The sequence below is a fragment of the Pipistrellus kuhlii genome, unplaced genomic scaffold, assembly GCF_014108245.1.
Source record: "Pipistrellus kuhlii isolate mPipKuh1 unplaced genomic scaffold, mPipKuh1.p scaffold_m20_p_7, whole genome shotgun sequence".
NCBI classification, from domain to species: Eukaryota; Metazoa; Chordata; class Mammalia; order Chiroptera; family Vespertilionidae; genus Pipistrellus; species Pipistrellus kuhlii.
Window position 1 is genome coordinate 9,990,163 of NW_023425573.1, and position 25,014 is coordinate 10,015,176.

At 39.1% G+C, this 25,014-nt stretch overlaps 2 protein-coding genes across 10 annotated transcripts in view; one reads left to right on the plus strand and one right to left on the minus strand.

Moving 5' to 3' along the window:
• Positions 1–8,708, minus strand: part of CARF (calcium responsive transcription factor) — a 34,790-nt gene extending 26,082 nt beyond the window's left edge. For 2 of the 9 annotated variants that reach the window (XR_006740524.1, XR_006740523.1), the window contains exons 1-6: positions 7,166–7,277; positions 3,391–3,555; positions 3,045–3,156; positions 2,414–2,641; positions 1,252–1,372; positions 68–197 (exon numbers count right to left, since the gene is read on the minus strand). Coding sequence is in view for 1 of the 9 variants with exons in the window: in XM_045575608.1 (XP_045431564.1) it covers positions 68–197; positions 1,252–1,372; positions 2,414–2,641; positions 3,045–3,113 (548 nt within the window). In the remaining 8 variants the exon portion in view is untranslated. Of the gene's footprint in view, positions 1–67; positions 198–1,003; positions 1,071–1,251; positions 1,373–2,413; positions 2,642–3,044; positions 3,157–3,390; positions 3,556–7,165; positions 7,292–8,458 lie in introns of those variants that run through there. The other 7 variants (XR_006740526.1, XR_006740525.1, XR_006740527.1 and 4 more) reach the window with 7 other exon arrangements.
• Positions 8,709–9,212: 504 nt separating this feature from the next.
• On the plus strand, positions 9,213–23,149 carry WDR12 (WD repeat domain 12). Its single transcript, XM_036420704.2, has 13 exons — positions 9,213–9,432; positions 10,172–10,266; positions 11,116–11,210; positions 12,790–12,896; positions 13,756–13,871; positions 14,953–15,107; positions 15,275–15,320; positions 16,697–16,782; positions 17,789–17,929; positions 18,049–18,154; positions 18,312–18,444; positions 21,659–21,731; positions 22,819–23,149. Exons 1-13 carry the CDS (start codon positions 9,392–9,394, stop codon positions 22,894–22,896), a joined length of 1,272 nt encoding a protein of 423 aa, XP_036276597.1. The 5' UTR covers positions 9,213–9,391; the 3' UTR covers positions 22,897–23,149.
• Positions 23,150–25,014: the final 1,865 nt, after the last annotated feature.

Genomic DNA, 25,014 nt, shown 5'->3' on the forward strand with positions numbered 1-25,014 from the left:
ATGTAATAATTAAAAAATATATTTTCATGGTGATGACAAAAGATGAGCTCCCGTCCCATTGACTCACCTGGTCACTGTCTTTCGGGGCGAAGGGAGGGATGCTTGTGGGTGCAGAATATAACTACTGTTACGGTCTGCTACAGCACCCAGTCTTGTAGTTGGTAAGTTTCTGTTGCTGGATTTCTCTTCAGAGGCATCTTAACCACGATCACAAGAACAAAACATCATCAGTATCTTGAATAAGATCATGAGAATGTAACTAATGAGAACTTTCATATTTGGAACAGGAAAGGGAATATATGCTCTGAAGCTAAAGATAATAAAACTTACAATGCTTTATTGAGAATTTCTCCGATAAACTTGTTTACTTTCCAATTATAATACTGACTACTAAAATTCTGTAATTAAGTTTTTGGAACTTATATTGAACATCTAGGATAAACAGTGGTAGAAATAATTGTTATACATATTTAAAGTCTGTATAATTTCCTATTATACCTAATAGGAAAATATAAAACTGACTCTTTTTTTTTGTTTCTATACCATGTTTATTATGTTTTCTGCAAAGTATGTTTTTTTTTAACAACTGTTAACAAAGACAAAGAATCATAAACATTAAGGTAAAAATATCTACCCTAAATCATAACTTTGAATAAGCGACAAAAGAGTATAACTGTAATATTAGTAAAGAGATTCAAATAGATGGAATGAATGGCAAGGGAAGCAAAAGGAAGAGAATAGTGATATATTAAATATGTGGTGAAAAAATAAAATAAAAAGAAACTTGGAAAATGAGCCTCCTTTCTGAAACTGAAGAAACAAAGAAAGAAGGAAAAGAGTAGAGAATGAAAAGAATCATTGAAGAAAAATAATAAGTGACATGTAACAATACTGATAAAAATACATGTGTAAAATCTTCTCCAGTAGCTATTAGCACTATATTCTTGTTATTATTGTTGGTATTATTAGTGTTATCATAATTAAGAATTTATTTTATGCTCACTGGTCATTTGGGAGGAAGCAAGAGTCAACCAGCTTCATAGAATTCCAAAATGAAATAGACAGCTAACCTAGACAGGAGTTGGAAAATGAACTTAAAATTTATTTGGGCTAAGAAACTTTTTCTATTATTCAGTTCACAACCTTACCCAAAGAAATCAATTTTAGCACTGACTTTCATGAGGTGATTTTTCCAAGTGTACATTTTTTTCTTTAAAACATTCTAAAATCCCATCTCCCATTATTACTCACCCTGAGGACTATTCACATCCACAAGTTGCCCCGGAGGTATGATCACTTGTGTCATTCCTGTCTGAGTAGATGGAATTACACGAAGCATCTGTCCATTTTCTGATGAGCTGGCAACAATCATCTTGGATTCATTAAAAAAGAAATCAAATGCATAAGCCTATACTAATTTAAGAGTTATTATTCAAATCATTAAAGACATACCTACCTCTTTGGTCGTTACTATTATTTCCCTCATTTTATAGATGAAAACATCGAGATACATAAAAATTTTTCCAAAGTCTCACAACTGGTAAGTGTTAAAACTAGAATTCAAAACAGGCAGCTCGACCCTATGTCCTATGATCTTAACCATCTATGATCTTAGTCATTACACATGGGTGAGATCTAATAACTTAGTAATATGACAAGGTTCTGAATAAACTAAATGTATTAACTTTTTTATATTTATTGTATTGCCCATACATGTTTGGCCTATTTGTGTGGTAACAGTCTATATTTTAAGTCATTTTGTTAGTTTAAAGGAGTAACTTTTTAGATGTCTATTTAAACAGTATTTGTTTTTATATATCTGCATTTATATACATCCTGTCTTGATCTATAGGGAATACTACAAAGTTCCAAAAAATCTAAAAACATAGAGAAAAGTATACATTATACTTTTTTTCAGGTTAATAACTAAACTCATTGCCCCAAATTTAGAGGAATGTCAATGTGTGGGAGGCAACCAGTCAATGTGACTCATGAATGTTTAATAAGAAATGTATATTTTTAAATCTTCAAACACAAGTACACACACACAAACACACACACACACACACACACACACACACACACAATTAATATATATAATTAATCCTCACCAGAGAATATTTTCTCTAGAGAGAGTGGAAGGGAGGGGGGGTGAAGTGGGGGAAAGAGGGAAAGGGGAAGAGGGGGAAAAGGGGCAAGAAAAAGAGGGGGAGGGAGGAAGGGAGGGAGGGGGAGAGAGAGAGAGAGAGAGAGAGAGAGAGAAAGGGAGAGGATATACAAACTATTTAATAGTTGCCTCCCACAGTACCCTACAAGTACGTGTCTTTGACCAGGAATTGAACCTTCAACCTTTTGGTGCTTGGGCTGACGCTCTGGCCAGGGCTAAAACTCGTTCTTTATAAAGTATACTCACCATTTGTGCATTAGAATCCCCCGATGACTGAAGTTCATACGGAATCGGTTGTCCATTTTGGTCCACAAGGTGAAACTGCTCTGCAGAAAGAGCCTGTGCCTGAGTCAGGGGCCCTGGTACAGTCTGTGATGTGAGGGAATTATCTGCTTCATGAGGAGTGATGGGTAAAACTCTACCAGAACTATTCTGTTCAAAGGACGGATCCCTGGAGTCGATACAGGTTGAATGCTTTGCAAAAAAATAATAAAATAATCACTTGGATGTTTGTAAAACATAACAATTTAAAAAGAAAACAGAATGTTTATAATAAAAATGAAAACTTTTTTCAGTTAATTAACCACTTTAGACTACAAGAGTTGTCCTTCACAGACTGATAAGACAGAAAGCAATTCTTAAATGAAATTGATTTTTATTATATTCAATCTCAATTAATGAAACATAATTCAACATTTTGTATAAAATTTTATGAATATATAAAACTAAATATGATAGAATTATGGATAATAAAATGTTAAAATTCTTGAGTACGTTAATACAATAGTATTCCTTCAGCATAAAAAGTTGTTAAATGGCATGTTGTTTTCCCTTAGAATGGGAAAAAGTTCCCAGTTGAATCTCTATCTCAAATTACCTGAGAATCTGTTTTTGAATCTTCGGAATCATTATGGTTGACTATTAATGAATCATTAGACTGTTCCATGCTGACATCATATTCAATTCCATTTTCTTCTATTATTTAAGAGCTGAAAGAGTTCAAATATCTGATCAACTAAAGCCTTAATGTTTTTACATAATTTATGTCTAAATCAAATCATCCATCAAATAGCTAGGTATAAAATATTCTTTTCCGACAAGTAGCCATAAACATAACAAAGTACCTATAGAGAAAGTGTAAGTGACTTTTCCCTTAACTTGTAATAGACAATTGTGAACTTTTATGACAGTTGTTGCTTTCAATTAGCTAAAAATAACATTACCTTCAGGAACTAGCTCAAATTTATCTCCAGGCCTCCAGCATCCTACTCCCCCCAAAAGGCCCTCTTGTCCACTGAAGGTCATCCTTTCTGTGGCACTAAAATCATGACAGTAGTAGCTTCAGTTATGAGAGAGAGAGAATTATGTCTTCATAGCAGCATTGTTTTCTGTAATGAGAACATATTCAATGTATATTTTATTTTCCTACACATAAAATAATACTAGATTTTGTTATACAGGCTTATTATAAAATAGCCATTACAAGCCTAGTGTGGTGGAACCATCAGTAAGACTCACTAAGGACTTTACTAGAGCTGCCCTTGTCTTGTGGTAGGTGATGTAATTTCTGCTTCTTTATATAAAATCAGACACTTGGACTAAGTTTTGTCTCAGCTCCCACATTCTAGAACCAATGAAACAAGGACCTCTACAGCAAATTACATTTTTGTCCACAATGAAAACATTTACTAATAGAGCACAGCGACTTTTGAGCTATAGAAACTTCAGAACAAAGCTCTCCTCCCCCTCCCTCACTCCCAATAATATCCTGGAATTGATTTGACGAGCTTATTTCTTTTTTTCTTTTTTAATATATTTTATTGATTTTTTTACAGAGAGGAAGGGAGAGAGATAGAGAGTTAGAAACATGAGAGAGAAACATCGATCAGCTGCCTCCTGCACAGCCGCAAACTGGGGAGCCAAACCGGTTTCGGCGACAAGCTTATTTCTTAATCAAGTAGTATTGGGTTTGGATAAGAGTACAGAAAGGAGAAAGTATTAAATATATACTCTATACAGTTAATGTCTGGACTTCAGGACACAAACTAAGGCATTAAATTTTGCTGGGAAATTGCTTTCTAGAATGTTTCACATTACATTAAAAAAGGGGACTGAGCCGGGACCGGTTTGGCTCAATGGATAGAGCGTCGGCTTGGGGACTGAAGGGCTCCAGGTTCGATTCCGGTCAAGGGCATGTACCTTGGTTGCGGGCATATCCCCAGTGGGGGGTGTGCAAGAGGCAGCTCATCGATGACTCTCTCTCACTGATGTTTCTAACTCTTTATCCCTCTCTCTTCCTCTCTGTACAAAAATCAATAAAATATATTTAAAAAAAAAAGTGGACTGAACCTTATTGCAAAAGCAAAGATTGGGAAGAAAGTGTTAAGTTAGAAGTTGCTTTAATTTATAGGGAAGGGGGCTTTTTATTGCTTATACATATTTCATACATGGCAGAGGGGAAAAGACTATTCAGGCCGCAGTCACTCATATCTCTGTGGGCCATGCTTGGGCTCTGCTGTTTTGATTGTACTCAACTGTATTTCTATTTGGTCAAAAATTTAGTGGCAGTTCTCAGCTGCAATTTCTAAAAATGTGTCTTTATATCAAATTATTATGAGTTTCCCTCCCATAGACTTTTGTGTAAATTTATCCATTAAAACCAACAATCTGAAATAAATCCCCAAAGAGGTCAGATAAGGAATAAAGCCACTTGAGGTTTACTCTTAAGATTTTTTTTTTATTATTATCTCTGTACCTTGATAGTCTCAAGATTTAAAGGGGTTTAAAAGCTATTCAATATCAGTATCAGATCTTATTAACTACATTTTCAAAATATTGCTCAAAATTATTTTAGAAAATATCTTTCATCTTTTAGGGTAGGTAAATGACAATATAATTTTTATGATCTATAAAAAATTAATATGAATCAGTGGTGTCAAAATTAAATCAAGACTACTAGTTCACAGATATTTTGTAGAATACTTTTTTTAAAGGTGGGAGAAAGTTATAGCATGCTAAATCAACATCAAAATTTAAGTGTATGCAAATTTACATAGAAACCATAACCTACTTTAACTTTTTTCCGTGAAAAAAACAAATTTAAGGCTAGTATTCAGTGTCTCTTTTCTCTAAGATTTGTCCTATAAATTTCCTTGTAATCTTGGTTCATGTATATACACACCTTTCTACCTTTGCTCTTGCAACTTCCATAGATCACAGAGCATTAGAGTTGATTCAAAACGAGGAGAAAAATAAAAATAAAAACCCAGAACAATTTGGACTCCAATGCTCTAATTCAGTGGTCAGCAAACTGTGGCTCGCGAGGCACATGCGGCTCTTTGGCCCCTTGAGTGTGGCTCTTCCACAAAATATCATATGTGGGCACGCACGTACAGTACGATTGAAACTTCGTGGTCCATGCACAGAAGTCGGTTTTCGGCTCTCAAAAGAAATTTCAATCGTTGTACTGTTGATATTTGGCTCCGTTGACTAATGAGTTTGCCGACCACTGCCCTAATTGTCTTTATGCTATACCACATCATATCATCATATACATTAGGGGTGTCGAACTCAATCAAAGAAGGGGCCAAAATCTAAAATCCAGCCTAAATCGCGGGCCGAATGGTTTACTGAACAGTCATAAACTGTCATTGTGATGGAAACGCAGCGGAGTGCAGTGATGACAGCGCGGTGCGGGCCACATTGCAAGGCCTGGTGGGACAGATTTGGCCCGCGGGCCTTGTGTTTGACACATGTGATATACATATTAAAAAAAACAATAACAACCCTATAACAATAAAACACACACACACATATTCCCAGCTGTTGTTCTCCAAATAACAATGTGTCTTCATGAGGACCTCAGTAAATGAATCATGTAGGAAATCATTAAGAACCAAAAACTTTCAGTTAATATTCTAAGTAAACTTAAGGAAAACACTCATAGAAAAAACACTACCTTAGGTATCGCATGGAGACAACACCAAATTTAAGACATGTCACTGCTGAAAACATACCAAAGCCATCATACTAGGTGTTTACTTATTTTGGAATACTTATTAACAAGTTTTTCCTTTACTAAAGTTCTGTCAAATGAAAAATGTATTTTAGTGAATTCTGTATTTCTGCATTGACAATTAAAGCTTTATCTCATTAAGCTAGGGGTGTCGAACTCAATCAGAGAAGGAGCCAAAATCTAAAATCCAGCCTAAATCGCGGGCCAAATGGTTTACTTAACAGTCATAAACTGTCATTGTGATGGAAACGCAGCGGAGTGCAGTGATGACAGCGTGGTGCGGGCCACATTGCAAGGCCTGGCGGGACAGATTTGGCCCTCAGGCCTTGTGTTTGACACATGTGCATTAAGCCTTCAGGTTTTGTATCTTACTGTATCTTATTTTTCCTTAAAAAAAATTTTTTTTTATTATTGGGGAGAGATAGAAACATCAATGATGAGAGGGAACCCTCACGCCCCCTACTGGGGATTGAGCCCACAACCCGGGCATGTGCTCTTGACCAGAATCAAACCATGACCTCCTGGTTCATAGGTCTACGCTCAAAAATTGTTCAAAAGTTTATGAACAATAAGCCATGCCATCTGGGCTTACTGGTATTTTTCAATTCGAATTAAGAGCAACCTATATTGATTCTTACCAGGTACTGTATTGTTTTTTATAGATTTCAAATCAATGACACTTTAAATTGTACTAATCTACACATTTGTAAAGATATTTTGAGCAATATTATCAATAATTTTAAAATTATCTGAAAAATAAATTTTTTGAAGATTTTGAGGTTCAATGACATTGAATGCAGGTAATTTTAACTGCTGTAACTAAAAAAAAAAAAATCACTAGTGGTTAAAGAAGAATGATGTTTAAAACTGTCAAATTTCTACCCAATTCTACCAAATTGATGAATTAAAAACAGGGAGACCTCAAGTAAGCAACTGTTCCAAGCCTCAGGTGGTCTAACTCCTTTAATGAATGCCATTCTCACCAGTACAAGGAGCCACATGACTGACTGGCCACCGGTTTATTTGCCAGCCCCGTCCTTCGCTGGGACTTCAGCACAGAGGTTTTGTTCTATTCCTCTTACCATGAGGCGGTTCTCATTTGTCCACGTAAAGAACATCTCTAAACGGTCATGGCGGTGATCATGGCTCACGTTTACCGGGCGCATTGAGTTCCTGCAGCCGACCTCAGTGTGCGGCACCGAGGTTAACACACACAGGGGCGAGCACCAGGAGGCGGACAGCCGTGTGTAAGGAACTGGCATGCAGGGTGTGGGCATGGCACAGCTGTCAGCCTGCTTCTGCCCGGGCGGCATTAGAGCGCGGGCGCGGGGCTCCCGGGCCGAGTATAAAAACGGAAAACAGTCCGCTTTCGCCGTCCCTGCTCCCCAATCAAAGGCTGGTTTCCGCTTACAATCACTCCTCATGGCCCGTGAGTGCCTGAAATATCGGGTGTAAGGAACGTGTGTTGCCTTCGCCTGTGCACACACCGCGGGGCCCCCCAGTTTTCGCCATGCAGCTCTGCCTGATTCTCGAAGCTGGGAGCTTCCCAGACAAACGCCTTAAAAAGTGACCGAAATCTGAAATAGTACGGTTATCTCTCCATCCATCCTCCAAAAACAACCACATTGCATTAGAATAGTTCCCGGTCACTGACCATAAGACACGAGCCTTTTTGGTAACTTAGACCCCAAAATTAAACAGCGGAGGAGGTGGTGTGGAATACGCCTTTACCTTTCTAAATATGAGATATAAAGGGGCTCACAAAAAGGGGGGGGGGGAGAGAAACAACACCCCAAACCCTAAAAACCGGGGCAGGGGGCTGCGGGAAGGACCGCACACACCCACGGGTGCTCCCGCCCAGGGGCCGGTCCCTCTCCGGCGGCCGCAGTCCCGGCTCCGCGACCCCCTCCGGCCGCCGAACCCCCTTCCCAGCGGTCTCCCCGGACCGCGAGCCTCCCCGGGCGGGGGCGGGGGCGGAGGCCTGGCCGTCTAAGGCCCCGAGCCGGTCCGGCGGTCGCGCCGAGGTCCGGCGGCGGCGGCGGCGGCGGCGGGGGCGGGGGCGGCGGTTGCTTAGGGACCGGGAGGGTCGGGAGGTGATGGGAGGCGGCGGCGGCGGCTGGAGGAAGGGGGGAGGGAAGTAGCGTCCGGTCTGTCCGCGCAGACAGCTCCCCAAACCTCCACCCCCCCCACGCCCGCCGCCGCCGGGAGCTCTACGGGGCGAGGAGGGAGTCCACAGAGTGCCGGAGCAGAGGGGAGAAAATTCAAAACGAGTCTACTCAACCTCGTCTTGGCTCCGAGGCCCCGCCATGGAGACCGACCGGCACAGTGCGCAGGCGCATCCCCTCCCGGAGCGCGCAGCGCGGGCAGGAGATGTGACTGCTATCGGCCACCATCGTCGGTTCCCACTCTGATTGCGTTCTTCTATTTATTTATTTTAAATTTCCTTCTTCTCATCTGGATTTAAAACGTGAAGCTGGAGGCGAGCGCCCACAAATAATCTCGGCAGAGTGGCTCTGCTTGTGAGTGTGCGTGATCAAATAAACGGAGAACGGCTTTAGTAAATAAAAGGGGGGATAAAGAGGAAATGTAATAAATATCTGGTTGGAGTCGGGATGGTTTAATAAAAATGAGAAAAAAAGGGAAAAAGCATTCCAGACAAAAAAATAAATAAAAATACTTAAGTAATCTCATTATGCAAATAAGATATCCTGAGGGCAAGGTGCTTCCCCCCAAAAAAACTACAATTCCCAGCAGTTACAGCGTGTGAGAAGCGCTGCTTTCTGGGAGTTGTAGTATCTAGGACCCGTTTGAAATATCGGATCTAAAGACAAGCTATTATATAATTTTATAATAAAAGAGAAGGCGAGAGAGGGCCTTTCTGTGTCTTCCTACTCGATCACGGGCCTAAATATATATAAAGACGTCCACACAGACTAAAGCGACGCTCCGCCGTCCTGATCGATGACGCCTGATCTGCGGATAGGCAGTCGATGCGTGCGGGCTGGGCTCCGGCAGGCACCGCGTGGTCTGGCTGGCTGGCTGGCTGGCTGGCTGGCTGGCGGCCGGAGCGGAGGGCGCGGGTCCGGCCCCGGCGCCGGCTGAGGGTGTGCTGCCCCTTCCTGTGACCCTCAGGGACCAGAGCTCCGCAGAGGGGCTCGTCTGGCCGTGACCTGCACGTGCCTGTGGGCAAGCGAGGTGTGCACCCCGCGATGGCGCAGCTCCAGGCGCGCTTCTTCACCGACAACCAGCAGTAAGTACGACGCCGCCCGCCTCGCCCCTTGCGGGAGGGATCCTCTTCTGGGACTCCTTCGGGGCGACCCGGTGGGTCCCCGTCTTCGCCGCGTTCGCTTTCACACCTCCCGCCGGTCTGTCTGTGCTGGGCTCCTCGCCGGGCTCCTCGCCAGGCCGCGGCGCCTCTGAGGATTCCTTCCTCGGGGACCGGCCCCGGTGGCAGCCTCCCCGCCGTTCACACGGGGACTGGAGGCTCCCGGAGGCACACCGTGTGGCCGTTGCACAGGGAACCGCGACGTGGCAGGCTGTCTGCTCACGACGCTTGTTTCTGAAAACTCAACTTCATTTTTTTTTTTTTTAAGTAGGTGGTAGACTCTGTTTTCATAAAACCAGGCTAGAAAGGGGAGCTCTGAAGAGGGTGTTGGTAAGACTTTCTTTTATAAGAGTGTGAAGTCATTCAGTTACAGATTTTTGGATTTATATACATATATTTTTATGTGTATATACATACGTGTATATATAAACATTTTTAACAACAGTCCCCGGGTCTATACCATTCATTTGAAACCTAATTATATCCTGCCTTACGGTGTGTATGGTAGCGTTAGGAGCTGACCTGGTAATTAATTTTGTCAATCCCATGCAGCAAAATGTCTGATGTGTATTAGATACCCAGTGAATGTTTGTTGAACGAATAAATGCACATTTGTTAAAATGATCTGTGGACATAATCTTGATGTTTCGTTTCTGTTTTGTAGCTATGCGATAGACGATGTTCCCTTCTCAATCCCTGCAGCTTCTGAAGTTGCTGACCTCAGTAACATCATTAATAAGGTGCTGGAGGCTAAACATGGTAGGTAGTATGTTCTGAAAAGTTAGGAGACGGCACAATACCACTAACTCCAATAAATTCCTTCACACTTTTATTTCCTTATTTTGGTTTTATTTTATAATCTGCATACATTTTATAATGGTAAAATTTATAAACTACAATAGATGTGGTTCCCTGCTAATACTTTTTAAAAAATGCTTTAAAATAAAAGTTTCCAGTGAAAAAATATTTTTAGGACTAAGGAGAGAAGGTGGTTGAGATTTAGGAATAAAGATTTTAGTATAAAAGTTGTGATGTAAAGGTAATGAAGACATTGCGACTGTGCTGAAGAGGGCTGAGCTGGGTTGGCAGAGAGCTTGGGCCCCACTTGCTGTACTTCTACAAAATGTAATAAGAAACGCCAGTGTTCATACTGTTGTGTGTGTTTTTTTAACTATTTAAAATTCACAAGAATGGGTAAAACATTTATAAATATGTAAGAATATCAGACCATTTATAAAGATACAAATGTTAAACATATGCTGTGTGAATATAAGTTATTAGCCCATAAAATTAACATAAGCAATGTGTGCAACAATATTGATTAAATAAGATTGGCCATACATTGATAATTGGAGTTTTATGATAGGTACATGAAGATTTATTATAAAATTTATTCTCCAGTTTTGCATATATGAATTTTTCTATAATATGATTTTTAAAAACTAAAATCACACATGAAATAGAAGATGTAAACACTTTATTCTGGAAAAACTCAGAGGCCACACTGGGATAATAGGTACCTGTTTGTTTTGGAGTCTCTCATATACATCTCTGCTAATAATAACTTCAGGTCCTCTGAGTGATGATTTTATTATGTATTTTCTTTAGACTTCCACAAACATGTGGAGTTTGATTTCCTTGTCAAGGGCCAGTTTCTACGAATGCCCTTGCTCAAACATATGGAACTGGAAAACATCTCATCGGTAAGTTCAAATGCTTACTTGCTCTATTTTACTAAAGTTATTGCCAGGCAATGTAGATTAAGCCATTTAGATATCAGGCTTAATCTAATCTAATATTGCGGTAACCAGTATCCTTTTGATTACTTTTACCCCTAGAAATTTAAATTTCAGTTTTGTATATACTCAAGTTTTTAATCCTCTATTCTGAGAGTATATTTTGCAAGAAATACAGATAATTGAATATGGAAAGATACCTTCATATCTGTGGGAGAATGGTCAAAAAAGGCAACAACAAATACATATTTAGTTTTCATAAAGGTGTGAAAAATGATTGTGCACCTAGAACAACTTAAAGCTTAGGCCAATGATCGCCAAACTCATTAGTCAACAGAGCGGCAAGCCGCAGTTTGCCGAACACTGCCAAAGGCTATTGTGATTTAAAATGATTTTTTCCCCCTGTAGTTTTCAAACTTACTAATATTGCTTTTATCATTTAAAACATAATTTGGGGGGGCAAGTTTTAGAACTGTGGTAAAATACTCATAAAATGTATCATTTTAACCATTTTTTGTTTATAATCCAGTGGCCATTAACTACATTCACAATATTATGCAACCATCACCACTATTCATTTCCAAGACTACTACTTCCTTCTAAGTAGAAGCTCTGTACCCATTTAACAATATGCTTTTGTGACTTTATAATTTAAGTTTCTTATATTCTTTTTTAAAAATATATTTTTATTGATTTCAGAGAGAGGAATGGAGGAGAGATAGAAACATCAATGATGAGAGAGAATCATGGATTGGCTGCCTCTTGCTCGCCCCCCTTTGGGGATTGAGCCCACAACTCAGGAATGTACCTTGACTGGGAATCGAACTGAGCCCTCCTAGTTCATAGGTCAACACTCAACCACTGAGCCACTCAGCCAGACTTCTTACATTCTTTTCCCCCCACTTTTAACATAAGTTTTCCAAGGTCATTAATATTTCTTTCTTTTTTTTTTTTAATATATTTTATTGATTTTGTACAGAGAGGAAGGGAGAGAGATAGAGAGTTAGAAACATCGATGAGAGAGAGTCATCGATCAGCTGCCTCTTGCACACCCCCTACTGGGAATATACCCGCAACCAAGGTACATGCCCTTGACCGGAATCGAACCCGGGACCTTTCAGTCCCCAAGCCGACGCTCTATCCATTGAGCCAAACTGGTTTCGGCAATATTTCTTTCTTTTAATATATTTTATTGATTTTCCACAAAGAGGAAGGGAGAGGGATAGAGAGCTAGAAACGTTGAGAAACATCAATCAGCTGCCTCCTGCACACCCTCTACCTGGGATGTGCCCGCAACCAATGTACATGCCCTTGACCGGAATCGAACCTGGGACCCTTCTATCCACTGAGCCATACCCGTTTGGGCAATATTTCTTAATGTTACTCATAGCATACTGTTAAATCAAATAAAGTTTCATATTTTATATGGCTCCAGATTTTCTGGATTATGAAGGGGACAAACATGGAGATGTCTTAAACTGGGGGGGGGTCTTTTATCTTTGTAAGACTGCACCACCTGATTGATGTCTGCTCTCTCTCTTACTAGGAAGAGGTTGTGGTACTAGAATACGTGGAGAAGTACACTGCCCCTCAGCCAGAGCAATGCTTATTCCATGATGACTGGATCAGCTCCATCAAAGGGACAGAGGAATGGTATTGCCAGATGAATGTTCTTATATCCCTTTTCTTATGCCACCATCAGCCTTCTTAAGTGCATGATGGGAATATTCTCTGATTCTCTGTTCTTTGTAAAAATAATTTGTGATACACGTATCAGTGACCACTCCAAAGATCTTTACATCCACTCTAGTCAAGAAGAAAGATATCAGTAAGTTTTCTGTGTTAAGATGTGGTGATATTTGTATTCTGAATAGGTCAAGTGTCAAGGCATTTATTTGATTTGCTGCTTTTAAGACCAAGGATATTATTTGTGTTATAGAGAAGACCGGGTGGAATCCTTTTATAAGTTACATATCTCCTGGCCTGCTATCATGAAGATGCAGATCATGTTATATTGGGGCTAAAACGGGCAGACTGGAATCAAGAAGTTGTGGCTGGCTTAGAGCAGATCCCCGCTGGCCTTCCCTGTAGAAAACCCCTGAAGAGTGGTGTATAAGGTAGCTTATGCTCAGAGAATTCTCCGTGTAGTTATTACACAAAGTTACGCTTTTACTTTAAGGGGTTTTCTGTGTGTGTTTGTTTGTTTTTTCTGTTTAGTGGTTTTTTGCAAGGACTGTTAGGCTTTACAAGCTACTTGCTTAGCTTTCCTAATAGTTTTAGTATTTACAACAGTAAAAGTGAAGTCTAGGATTTGTCAGGAGTTCTATTTTTATTTTTAGCATGTCAGGAAAAGCCAAATATAATATCTTCTGTTCTGCTCTAGTGTGTTTTGAAATTTCATATTCAAGAAGTATAATTTAAAGTATAATCCTCAAAATTAACTTTGTTGTTACCTTAGAAATATAATTGATTTTATGAGCTAAAAAAAGCTGCTTTTTCTATTTTCTCACAGGATCTTGACTGGTTCTTATGATAAGACGTCTCGGATCTGGTCCTTGGGAGGAAAGTCGGTAATGACGATTGTGGGACATACAGAGGCCGTAAAAGATGTGGCCTGGGTGAAAAAAGGTAAGCACTCTGCCGAAACGGAGAGCACTCCTGGATAGGGTTTGAAAATAAGCCATTTTCAGTGCTGGGCAGAAAATGCACAGGTTAGGAAATGTCTCATGCCTCCATTATTCTCACTTCTTTCAAAAATATAGTGTTCAAGAAGAAAAGGATTATATAAAAAATTCATACATTAGTAAAGTGAACTCTTACTAAAATTATATCAGACTAGAGGCCCAGGGCACGAAATTTGTGCACTTGAGTGGGGGAGGGCCAGTAATAGGAGTCCCTCAGCCAGGCCTGCGCCCTCTCTCAGCCTAGGAACCCTTGGGGAATGTCTGACTGGTGGCTTAGGCCCAAGCTGTCAATCAGACATCCTTCGTGCTGCTGTGGAGACCTGAGAGACACCTGCCACCACCGCTGCGCTTGCCAGCTGTGCCCGGCTGACTGTGCCCCGCGGAGCAGTGCTCCCCCTGAGGGAGTGCACTGACCACCAGGGGGCAGTTTCTACATTGAGCGGGATTGGGCCAAAACCACTCTCCAACATTCCCCAAGGGGTCCCAGATTGTGAGAGGGCGCAGGCCAAGCTGAGGGACCCCACAGGTGCATAATTGGGGCCAGGGAGAGACATGGGAAGTTGACCAAGCAGGGAGGGACCACCAGAGGGCTCCAGGGCATGTCCAACCCCAACTTGCTCAGTCCTGATTGGCCGGACCCCAAGCAAGCTAACCTACCAGTCTGAGTGTCTGCCCCTTGGTGGTCAGTGCACATCATAGTGAACAGTTGAGCAGCCTTAGCATATCATTAGCACATTACACTTTAATTGACTGAATAGATTACTAGACACTTGGCATATTAGGCTTTTCTTATACAGGATAATACATATTTTCAAGTTAGGACTGTGTGTTAAACTCATTTCTCTTAATGTACTTTTTGAAGAATCTTTATACTATAAGTTAACTTCTTTTTCAAAGCTGGACATGAGCTTTTTTTTTTATGTTTTCCTCATCAACAACAAATTCAATTCTTTGGTTTCAGAGCATGACCCATTTTACCTTTTTGTGCTTACATGTTTCTTACTCCTGTGCTCTCCTTTCTTCAGACTACCCGTCTTACCTACTGCTGAGTGCCTCTGTGGACCAGACTATCCTCTTGTGGGAGTGGAATGCGGAGAGGAACAAGGTGAAAGCCCTGCACTGCTGCAGAGGCCACGCGGGGAGTGTGGACTCCATCGCTGTCGACCGCACGGGAACTAAAGTAAGCAGCGCCTGTGTCATCAGGACTGTGTTGAGTTCCACTCTGAACTTATGTAAAAATTGTTTCCTGTGTATATTCATTGTGATTGGTGACTAGAGCAGAGAAAAAAATAATATGATGGGTTATATTACAAACTCATTTTTCTTTCATATATATCTTGTTTCTAGTTTTGCAGTGGCTCCTGGGATAAGATGCTAAAGATCTGGTCTACAGGTAAATCAAATGTTTATTTTACATTGACTTATTAATATTTCAAGAATTTTAGTGAAAGTTCTTTGTAGCCCATGTGTTACCATAAAAATAGACCAGGGTTTTGTAAGATACAAAGGATCAGAGAATAGAGAAAAATTCATATATTTCTATGTGCTTCAAAATGTTTTTCTACCTCAAAATCCCCTTATTAATTGCATGTCACTGAATTGCTGCACATATCAGCATGTTTGGTGTAATGGGACATAACTGTCCCTTATTCAGGAATCTGGAAATAAACTAAAGTATCTTTTGAATAATTTATATACACTTTACTATTAGAGGAATTTCCTTAAAGCTGGTTTATTTTAAAAAGTAGACATTTTTAATACAATTTTATCAAACTTCTTACTTTGGAAACAGATTAGAAGGAACAATTAGAGGAGGAGGAGGAGGAGGAGGAGGAGGAGGAGGGAGGATTCTCAGATGCCTGTGCCTTCACAGTAGTAAGAAGACATTGAAAGAAGAAAGGGGGGGAGAAGACTCACAAATACTTAAATTTTTAAAACAGTAGCCTAGACCTATTTATGGCACAGGTAAACAGATCAGAATAACCTGTTACTTCTGAGGTAACTGCTGTTTTATAGCATGATACCCTAAATTCGGTTTACAAGGGAGAGTTGGGGGGATCAGGAAATAAAGCTTAAAGAGTTTTAAGAAATTATGTGTAAGATGGCAAGAAATATATAATCTATTTTAGTAGATATTCCAAAATTGCTTAAAATAAACAGTATTGAGGCAGGAAGTAATTTAGAAATTTTTCCCTTTGAATATATATATTTTTTATAATTCTGGGTAAATGAGATATGTATATTAGTTGTTGCCCTTAGGGCACTTACTATAGAGTTTGGGAAAAACTTCAAAATCCATAAAATAGTTACCAAACAAAAATAACTATCTGTGAAACACTTAAATTCATTGTTAGAAAAGTAAAAGAAGAATAAACATGGCTGAAATGTATGTCCTTTTAACACGTGTTTATCTTGTGGCATTCCCTTCTTGATATAAATGCAGTCTGGTCAACTAACAGTAAGCAATTTTTCTTAGATATGGTAAAGTGATGAATATTCTTAATGATCTTAAAGACATAGTGCGATATCAAACTGGTTAGCTTCTAGGAATTTAATGTATTTTACTTTCTCTGTTTGGAAGATAGGTAACCCAGGTATTGTTTTTATGTATAATTTTCTATTAACAAAAATAAGTAGGAATATCTATTCTAGCCAAATGAGATAATGTGGAGAAAATATGTACCCAGAATGTAAGAATTCTTTGAGACTGTTTGCAATTAATGTTTACCATAATTTTAAAAGTATCAAATCTAATTCTCTATGACACAGTCCCTACAGATGAAGAAGATGAAATGGAGGAATCCACAAATCGACCAAGAAAGAAACAGAAAACAGACCAATTGGGACTAACAAGAGTAAGTATTTGTGAGAATTGCTATCCTTGGCTTAGGTCTTTATTGACAAATTAATGTTTCTATCTCCCTCTTTCTTCCTCTCTCAAATCAATAAAAATATTTTTTTAAATAATAAAGAACTGTAAATGCCTTGCCAATTTGGATAGTGTGCCAGATGTAATTTATTAATGCATTTCCTTTTTTTTTTTTTTTTTTTTATATTTTATTGATTTTTTACACAGAGGAAGGGAGAGAAAGAGGGACAGAGAGCTAGAAACATCGACCAGCTGCCTCCTGCACACTCCCCACCAGGGTTGTGGCTGCAACCAATGTACATGCCCTTCACCAGAATCGAACCTGGGGCCTTTCAGTCCGCAGACCGACGCTCTATCCACTGAGCCAAACCGGTTTCAGTGATGCATTTCCTTGATGTTGCAACATCGAAAGAATATGTCTGAGAAGAGAATTTGTTGAATTATAAAAATCCTTTACACAGAGGTAGTTTTTTGGTTTTTGTTTGTTTTTTAATCCTCACCCAAGCATATTTTTCCATTGATTTTCAGAGGGCGTGAGAGAGAGAGAGAGAGAGAGAGAGAGAGAGAGAGAGAGAGAGAGAGAGAGAGAGAAACATCAATGTGAGAGATCGATTGGTTGCCTCCTGCACATGCCCAACCAGGGCCAAAGATTGAGCCTGCAACCAAGATACATACCCTTGACCCGAATTGAACCTGGGACCCTTCAGTCCAAGGGACTAGCTCTAGCCACTGAGGGTGAAGGTGGTCTTTTTTTTTTTTTTTTTTAATAATCTTTCTTTAATTGAAGTTTCACATATTATACATATAGTTAAGTATATAATTCAATGAATTTTTACAATACCCAAGTAATCCTTATCCAAATCAAAACATTGAGAATTACCAATACCCTGAAGACTCCCTCTAACCTCCCTCAAAATAAGTAGTCCCTAAAGGTGATCATTGTTGTGACTTATGCCACCTTAGATTAGTTTCATCTGTCTTTTATTTTTTAGACTCCCATCGTGACCCTGTCTGGTCATAAAGAAGCAATTTCCTCGGTTCTGTGGTCAGATGCTGAAGAAATCTGCAGTGCATCCTGGGACCACACAATTAGAATATGGGATGTTGAGTCTGGCAGTCTTAAGTCAACCTTGGTAAGATATACAATTTTAGTGGTTCTCCAATTAACTTTGAGCTTTTAAGTGGATAAGCTTCTAGAGATGATTAATTTTAGCCCACGCTGGTTAAATGTCCTTCCCTTTTTTCTTTCCAGACAGGAAATAAAGTATTTAACTGTATCTCCTACTCTTCACTTGGTAAACGTTTAGCATCTGGAAGCACTGATAGGCATGTCAGACTGTGGGATCCCCGGGCTAACGGTGAGTCCTGGGAAACACTGGAGGGAAGATGTATAAACAACACCCACTTCTCTTTCCCTCAGAGATGTGTATAAAAAGCTAACTTTCTTCATACTTCTTTTTAGATTTGTTCTGCCTACTTCTATTCAGTCATTGTTCACTTTTTTGCGTTGTTCAGATGGTTCTTTGGTGTCACTGTCCCTGACCTCTCATACCGGCTGGGTCACAGCAGTGAAGTGGTCTCCTATCTATGAGCATCAGCTGATTTCAGGTTCTTTAGATAACATTGTCAAGCTGTGGGATATAAGGAGGTAAGTCCTATTTATGGTCCACAAAAGAAATATATCAACTGCCTATTGTATACAGAGAAAACAAAGTGGATACTGAAATGATAAATATTGATATCAAAAAGAAGGACCAGAATCAAAGGCATTTTCTTTTGTTAGCATTTTTTTGCAATCTGAAAGGATTTGTGAGAGTTGGGGGGGGGGGGGGGGGGGTTCAGACAAAAAAATTCCACAAGTTTATAAAATCCATCTTTCTGGCCTTGTTATGTATGTAAGACAAGAAAAGACAGAGGTCAGGAAAACTATCCTGAACTTTATTATCTATATAATAAAAAACCCGGTGATCATAATGCCGTAACAACCAGAGACCGGTCACTAGGAGGGACTTGACGCTGGGTCCCGCAGCACACAAGGTCTGTGTCTCACGCGATTTTGCGTGCTGGGCCTCTGGTCATTATAGAAGAAGAAAGCCAGTGGTCTCTCAAACAGAACTGTGATCAATTTATAAATTATGTGTTAATAAAAACGCATGCTTGTTAATTTACCTTAAATCTGCTTTTCTGACATCCTTATACTACCTTATGATAAATGATTTAATAATATCTAGAAGGTATATACATTTTAATTGGCTACTTTATGTAGTTTCTGATACTGTTAGTTACCAAATAGTTTCTGATACTAATAGTCAAATGCTCTGAAGAAAACCAAGCACAGTAAAGGGGACACTTCTTTCGGGGAGGCCTCTCTTTGAAAGTAGTATTCTAATAATGAATTGAACAATGTGAAGGTATAAGGCATGCACAGACCATGGCAGAGGAAAAAGCAGATGAGGTGGGGAAAGTCATTGCATATTGACAAAATAGCAAGGGAGTCAGTGATGATAAAGGAGTAAGCAAGGAGGAGAGAGTGGCTGCACATGAGGCAGGTGGTGGTGATATTGAGCAGTGCCTTGTGGGCCACAGAAAGGAATTTAGATTTCATTCTAAGCATGAGGAGGAAGAAGGCTTTGGAAATTTTTGAGCAGGAGAGCAGAATGAAAGCAGAGAAGTAATATTATAATTCAAGAGTCAGAATAGTGATTTGGACTATTGGGGTAGTATTAAAGTGGTTGGATTTTAAGTATATTTTGAAGATAGCTCTTTGGGGTTATTTTTTGTTTGTTTTTAAAAATATATTTTTTTCAGAGAGGAAGGGAGAGAGAGAGAGACATCAATGATGAGAGAGAATCATTGATCAGCTGCTTCCTACTGAGAAAGGAGCTCGCAACCCAGGCATGTGCCCTTGGCTGGAATCGAACTCGAGACCCTTCAGTCCATAGTCTGAGGCTCTATCCACTGAGCCATACTGGCTAGGGCAAGATAGCTCTTTGGCAAGATTGGCCCAGAAACTGAAAGTAGAAATAGGAGTCTAGGATATTGCCTGTATTTTCTACTGAGCCACTGGGTAATTATTGGTGCCATTTGCTACAATGAGGAAGAGTAGAAAAAGGAGGTTTATAGGAGGAAATTAAAAGTTTCTTGGTTGTTTTAAATGTGTAGTGCCCAGAGACATCCAGCTGTCACCCAGGGAGTATACATAACAAACTCGGGGGAGAAATTTGGCTAAAATATAAATTTGGGAGTTATCAGCATATATCAGGTCTAGTAATAATTAATGTCGTTTTTAAACATTCGTTTAAAATCTTGCTTGGCGTTGACTTGCATTGACATAACCTTCAAACACGTGGTATCTACAGAACGTGTGAAGTGCAATTAGCAAGTTTTGCTTGAAAAAGTTTGTGTTTGGTTTGGTTTTTGTTGCAAAACTAGGGCTAAGCAGATGGCGGATGAAGAGCATATTCGGCACTGCATGCTTTACGAGTTCCAGTTAGGAAGAAAAGCAAGTGAGGCTGCAAAAAACATCTGTAGTGCTCTTGGTCAAGATGCAGTTAGCGCCAGAAAATGCCAGCGTTGGTTTGAGAAATTTCGCGAGGGAAATTTTTCGTTAGATGACAAGAGTGGTCGAGGCCGTGTGTCCAATTTTGATCAAGAAGCTCTTCAAGCTCTTTTGGTGCAAAATCCTCAAATTACCCAACAAGAGCTTGCGACAACTTTAAATTGTTCACAAAAAACAATTGCCAATCAATTGCGTGCACTTGGCAAAGTCCAAAAGTTTGGAAAATGGGTTCCTCATGAGTTGACAGACAACAACCGTAATCAAAGAGTCACAATTTGCAGTTCGCTCCTCTCTCGTCAAAACAGTTTGTCGTTTTTAGAGCAAATTGTTACCGGAGATGAAGAATGGGTGCTGTATGTTAATTTGAAAAGGCGGCCTCAATGGTTGGACAAAAATGAGGCTCCGCAGCCCATGCCAAAACCTGACTTGCATGCGAAAAAAGTGATGTTGTGTGTTTGGTGGAATTTTAAAGGAATTCTTCATTATGAACTTTTACCATAACCAAACCATTACAAGTGCAGTGTATAGTGCCCAATTGGAAAGGTTAGCCCAAGCTTTAAGAGAAAAAGAACCCGCGCTGATTAATCGGAAGGGCGTAATTCTTCACCACGATAACGCACGACCGCATACTGCAAGAATCACTGCTGAAAAACTGCGCCAGTTGGAATGGGAAGTTCTCCCTCAACCTGCATATTCTCCTGATATTGCCCCTTCCGATTACCATTTGTTTCGTTCTTTGCAAAACTTTCTTCTTGGAAAAAAATTTAATAATGAAGAATGCCTCAAAAATGCATTGACCGAATTTTTTGCATCAAAATCACAAGAATTTTACAACAGAGGGATTAAAATGCTTTCTAAGCGTTGGGCACAAGTAGTAGAAAACAACAGCAACTATATTGTTGATTAAATTTTGTTGTATTGTTTAAATAAATTCGATTTAAAAAAGTATTAGAAAACGACATTAATTATTACTAGACCTAATGAGTAGATCAACGGTATGTAAAGCCATGATCCGGGAGTAAAAGTACAGTAGTCAATGAAGTGTGAAAAATGGGCCTAATTATAAATTTTTATAAGTAAATAGCATTTTTCTTGAATATATTTGTTTGTAGTAAATCTCGGTCACTTGCTAATGATGTAAGAAAACAGGAGAGGTGGTCAAGTAAATAACCCAGAATGTTAATACTGTTTCCAGAGGCAGGGATGGTGAATGTTAAAAGTTTCCAGGAAAGTTTAGTTGATCATATATGATTGTTTTAGTATCATGACATGCACATAACATGGCAACATTTTCATCTTTCAGTTGTAAAGCTCCACTCTACGATTTGGCTGCTCATGAGGACAAAGTTCTAAGTGTGGACTGGACAGTCATAGGGGTAAGATGTCCGTTATTTGGTAAAGAGGAAAATATATCATTAACAGAAATCTGGTGTTGTATTTCATATATCTGATATTTACAATTCTCTATTCTAAGTTTCCATTAATATTATTCATAAAATCTCAGACTCCAAAGAAGGACAGAATTGTTCATCAATATTAGGAATAGAATATATGAAGCAATTCTGTTTTTATGAGTATTTTAATGACATGTTTCAAATCCATAAATTTGCTACTTTAATTGGATCAAAATATTTTCTATTTGGAAAAATCTTACATAATGAATCTATTTAGATTATAAAATGTGTTTAAAGAATTATAGCTTAAGAAATGAGGAACCTTTGTAAATAATATGAACAATAAAGATTGATTAAAAAAAAAAGAATTATAGCTTAACTATTTTTATGTATATACATTAGCTCTATTGCCTAAGAATTCTTTTCAAATACAGATCCTAGGTCTACTTGTATAATTTGAAATATCCATTACCGGCAAACAATTTATGTGCTGTCCTTTAAAAACTTAATTTTCTTAAATGGACAAAACTATATTATCCTTCAAACTTTTTATTACATTTCTTAGCAAATCCTTCATAGAAATTTATACCTTAACCAAATTCAAATGATCACTTTTAAAGCTTTAATATACTGTATTATAATGAAAAATGATGTAACCAGTCCATCCTATATAATAAAGAGGTAATATGCAAATTAGCCCTCACAAGATGGCTGCCTACGACCAAGCCAGCAGAGGGGTTAGTGAGGGATGACCAAATGACTGAACAAGCAAGCTGCGTGGGGTGACCAGGCCAGTGGGGGGGGGGGGCAGTGAGGGGCGATCAGGGCGTTAGAGGGGAGACCAGTTAGGTGCGACCAGGCAGGCAGGCAGGCTAGTGATTAGGATCCTGTGGTCCAGGATTGTGAGAGGGATGTCTGACCAGCAGTCGGGCCTCTAAGTATAAACTCACAATGCAAGTTAACCGCTCATCCATAATTTGTCTGTAATCTGAATCACCAGTATTTACTTAGGTTTACTATCATATGAAATAACTGTCTTCTGTTTGTTTTTTTCTCTCCTTTTATGCAGTTACTTCTGAGTGGAGGAGCAGACAATAAGTTGTATTCCTACCAATATTCACCTACCTGTTCCCATGTGGGGGCTTGAAAATGGTGATAAACTTGACTACAGAGATTCTGTAAATGTAATTGATAGAGAATTCTCATGATGTACATCAGTGCACATCACCCTTGATAATAGTTATTACTGTCTTTTTCTTTGTTTTGTATTTATTGCATAACTGTGCATTTATATAAAATGTGGCTTGCATTCTCTACCTTATGTAAACTCTTGAAATAAAACTGAGTTTATTCTTTTGAAATGCTATAAAAGCATATATTAAAAATACAGTACTTGTCCAGTGGTGGTTTTTTAATTTCTGATAGAGAAACTGAACAAAGTTAGTTGTTTTAAAAAGCATTTAAAAAAATTAAATTTAATACAGAAAAACATAGAAATGCAATTTGCTTTTGTTAAAATAAGTCATGTCTAATAAGACTTTGAAGGTATTCAGAACATTAAAACATGTAGATGTTACCAATTTATTAAGAATTTGTTAAAATACTCTAAGTAAAGTACTTCATATTAAAGATATGTCGCCATCCTTTAGAAACTGCATACAGATTTCATGATAACAAGGAATCCTTCTACCATACTTATTCTTGTGAATAGATAAGAACAGATTCTATAGACCAAACCTTTCAGTCAGTATTAGATACAAACTTTCTACAAATGGTATAGAACTGGTCTAAATTCATGTGATATACCAAATATTTAAAGTAAATGCCCTCTTCCGTCTCTAATGGGTTGGCATTTCTCAAGCAGAGCACTTCAACTTCTGAGTAATCAGTTTGATCATATCATTGGACTCTAATTTAAATCCTCACCCAAAGAGATGTGTTTGTTTTTTTTAAATCCTCACCCAAAGATGTTTTTTCATTGATTCGGGGAGGGGGAGGGGGGGGGGGAGACAGAAACATCAATGTGAAAGAGAAACATCAATCAAATGCCTCCCGTATGTGCCCTGACCTGGGATCAGACCCACGACCCTCAGTCCTCAGGATAATGCTCTAACCTCAGCATTATCACCAGCCGGGGTGATAATATCTTTTAAAAAATCTTGTTTTAAGTTTTAAATTAGAGTTGGCATACAATATTATATATTTTAGGTGTATAATTCTGTGATTTAAAGATATAACTTACCAAGTAATCACACCAATAAATCTACCGTGTTTCCCCAAAAATAAGACATCCTACGAAAATAAGACCTAACGCTTGGAAAGATAAGACATCCCCTGAAAATAAGACCTAGCGCAACTTTGGGAGAAAACATTAATATAAGACACTGTCTTATTTTCGGGGAAACAGGGTAGTTACCCATCTGGCTGTAGTTGAGAGCCAAATTAACTGAGTGGATTAACAAGTTAGGTGCCAAGTCAATCACTGGTGACTGACTATAACCATGGTTGGCAAACGGGGGCTCTCGAGCCATATGCGGCTCTTTGGCCCCTTGAGGGTGGCTCTTCCACAAAAAACCACGGCCTGGGCAAGTATTTTGAAGAAGTGGCATTAGAAGAAGTTTGAGTTTAAAAAATTTGGCTCTCAAAAGAAATTACAATCTCTGTACTGTTGATATTTGTTGACTAATGAGTTAGCCGGCCACTGGTATACTTTCCATCCAGAAGACAAAATAGGCTGGGTGCTTTACGTGTTAAACCACGTATAAGTTTAGTTCTCTTGTGTGTAGCTGTCCAGGGCTAGGGCAGTGGTTTTCCACACTCAGGGACTCCGGCTCGCACCCTCTACCCTGTAATATGGAACGAGAGCTAGCGCTCCAGTTACGTCACTTTTCTCTCTCATTTAGTGACTATGAGATTCATACACAAAGACTTTCTCATTTAGTGAAGATCTGTAAATTTTATGTGTAGTTTCTGAAAATAACTTTCAGAGAACTGGTATAAATTTATATTTCTGTTCTGGGTGGTCTCTGAATGAGCCTTTCAGGCAGAGTTATTAAAAATATTTTGTCCTGCCCTTACCGGTATGGTTCAGTGGATAGAGCATCGACCTGTGGACTGAAAGATCCCAGGTTCGATTCCCTTCAAGGCTTGTGTACCTTGGTTTTGGGTACATCCCCAATAGGAGGTGTGCAAGAGGCAGCTGATGTTTATCTCTCCTTTGCTCTAAGAAAATAAATAAAATATATTTAAAATATATATATTTTTT

Coding starts and splice junctions, on each gene's coding strand:
- WDR12 (XM_036420704.2), top strand. CDS start 9,392: ATGGCGCAGCTCCAGGCGCGCTTCTTCACCGACAACCAGCA. Junction 17,930..18,048: donor GCAGTCTTAAGTCAACCTTG/GTAAGATATACA, acceptor TTTTCTTTCCAG/ACAGGAAATAAAGTATTTAA. Junction 18,155..18,311: donor GTGGGATCCCCGGGCTAACG/GTGAGTCCTGGG, acceptor TGCGTTGTTCAG/ATGGTTCTTTGGTGTCACTG.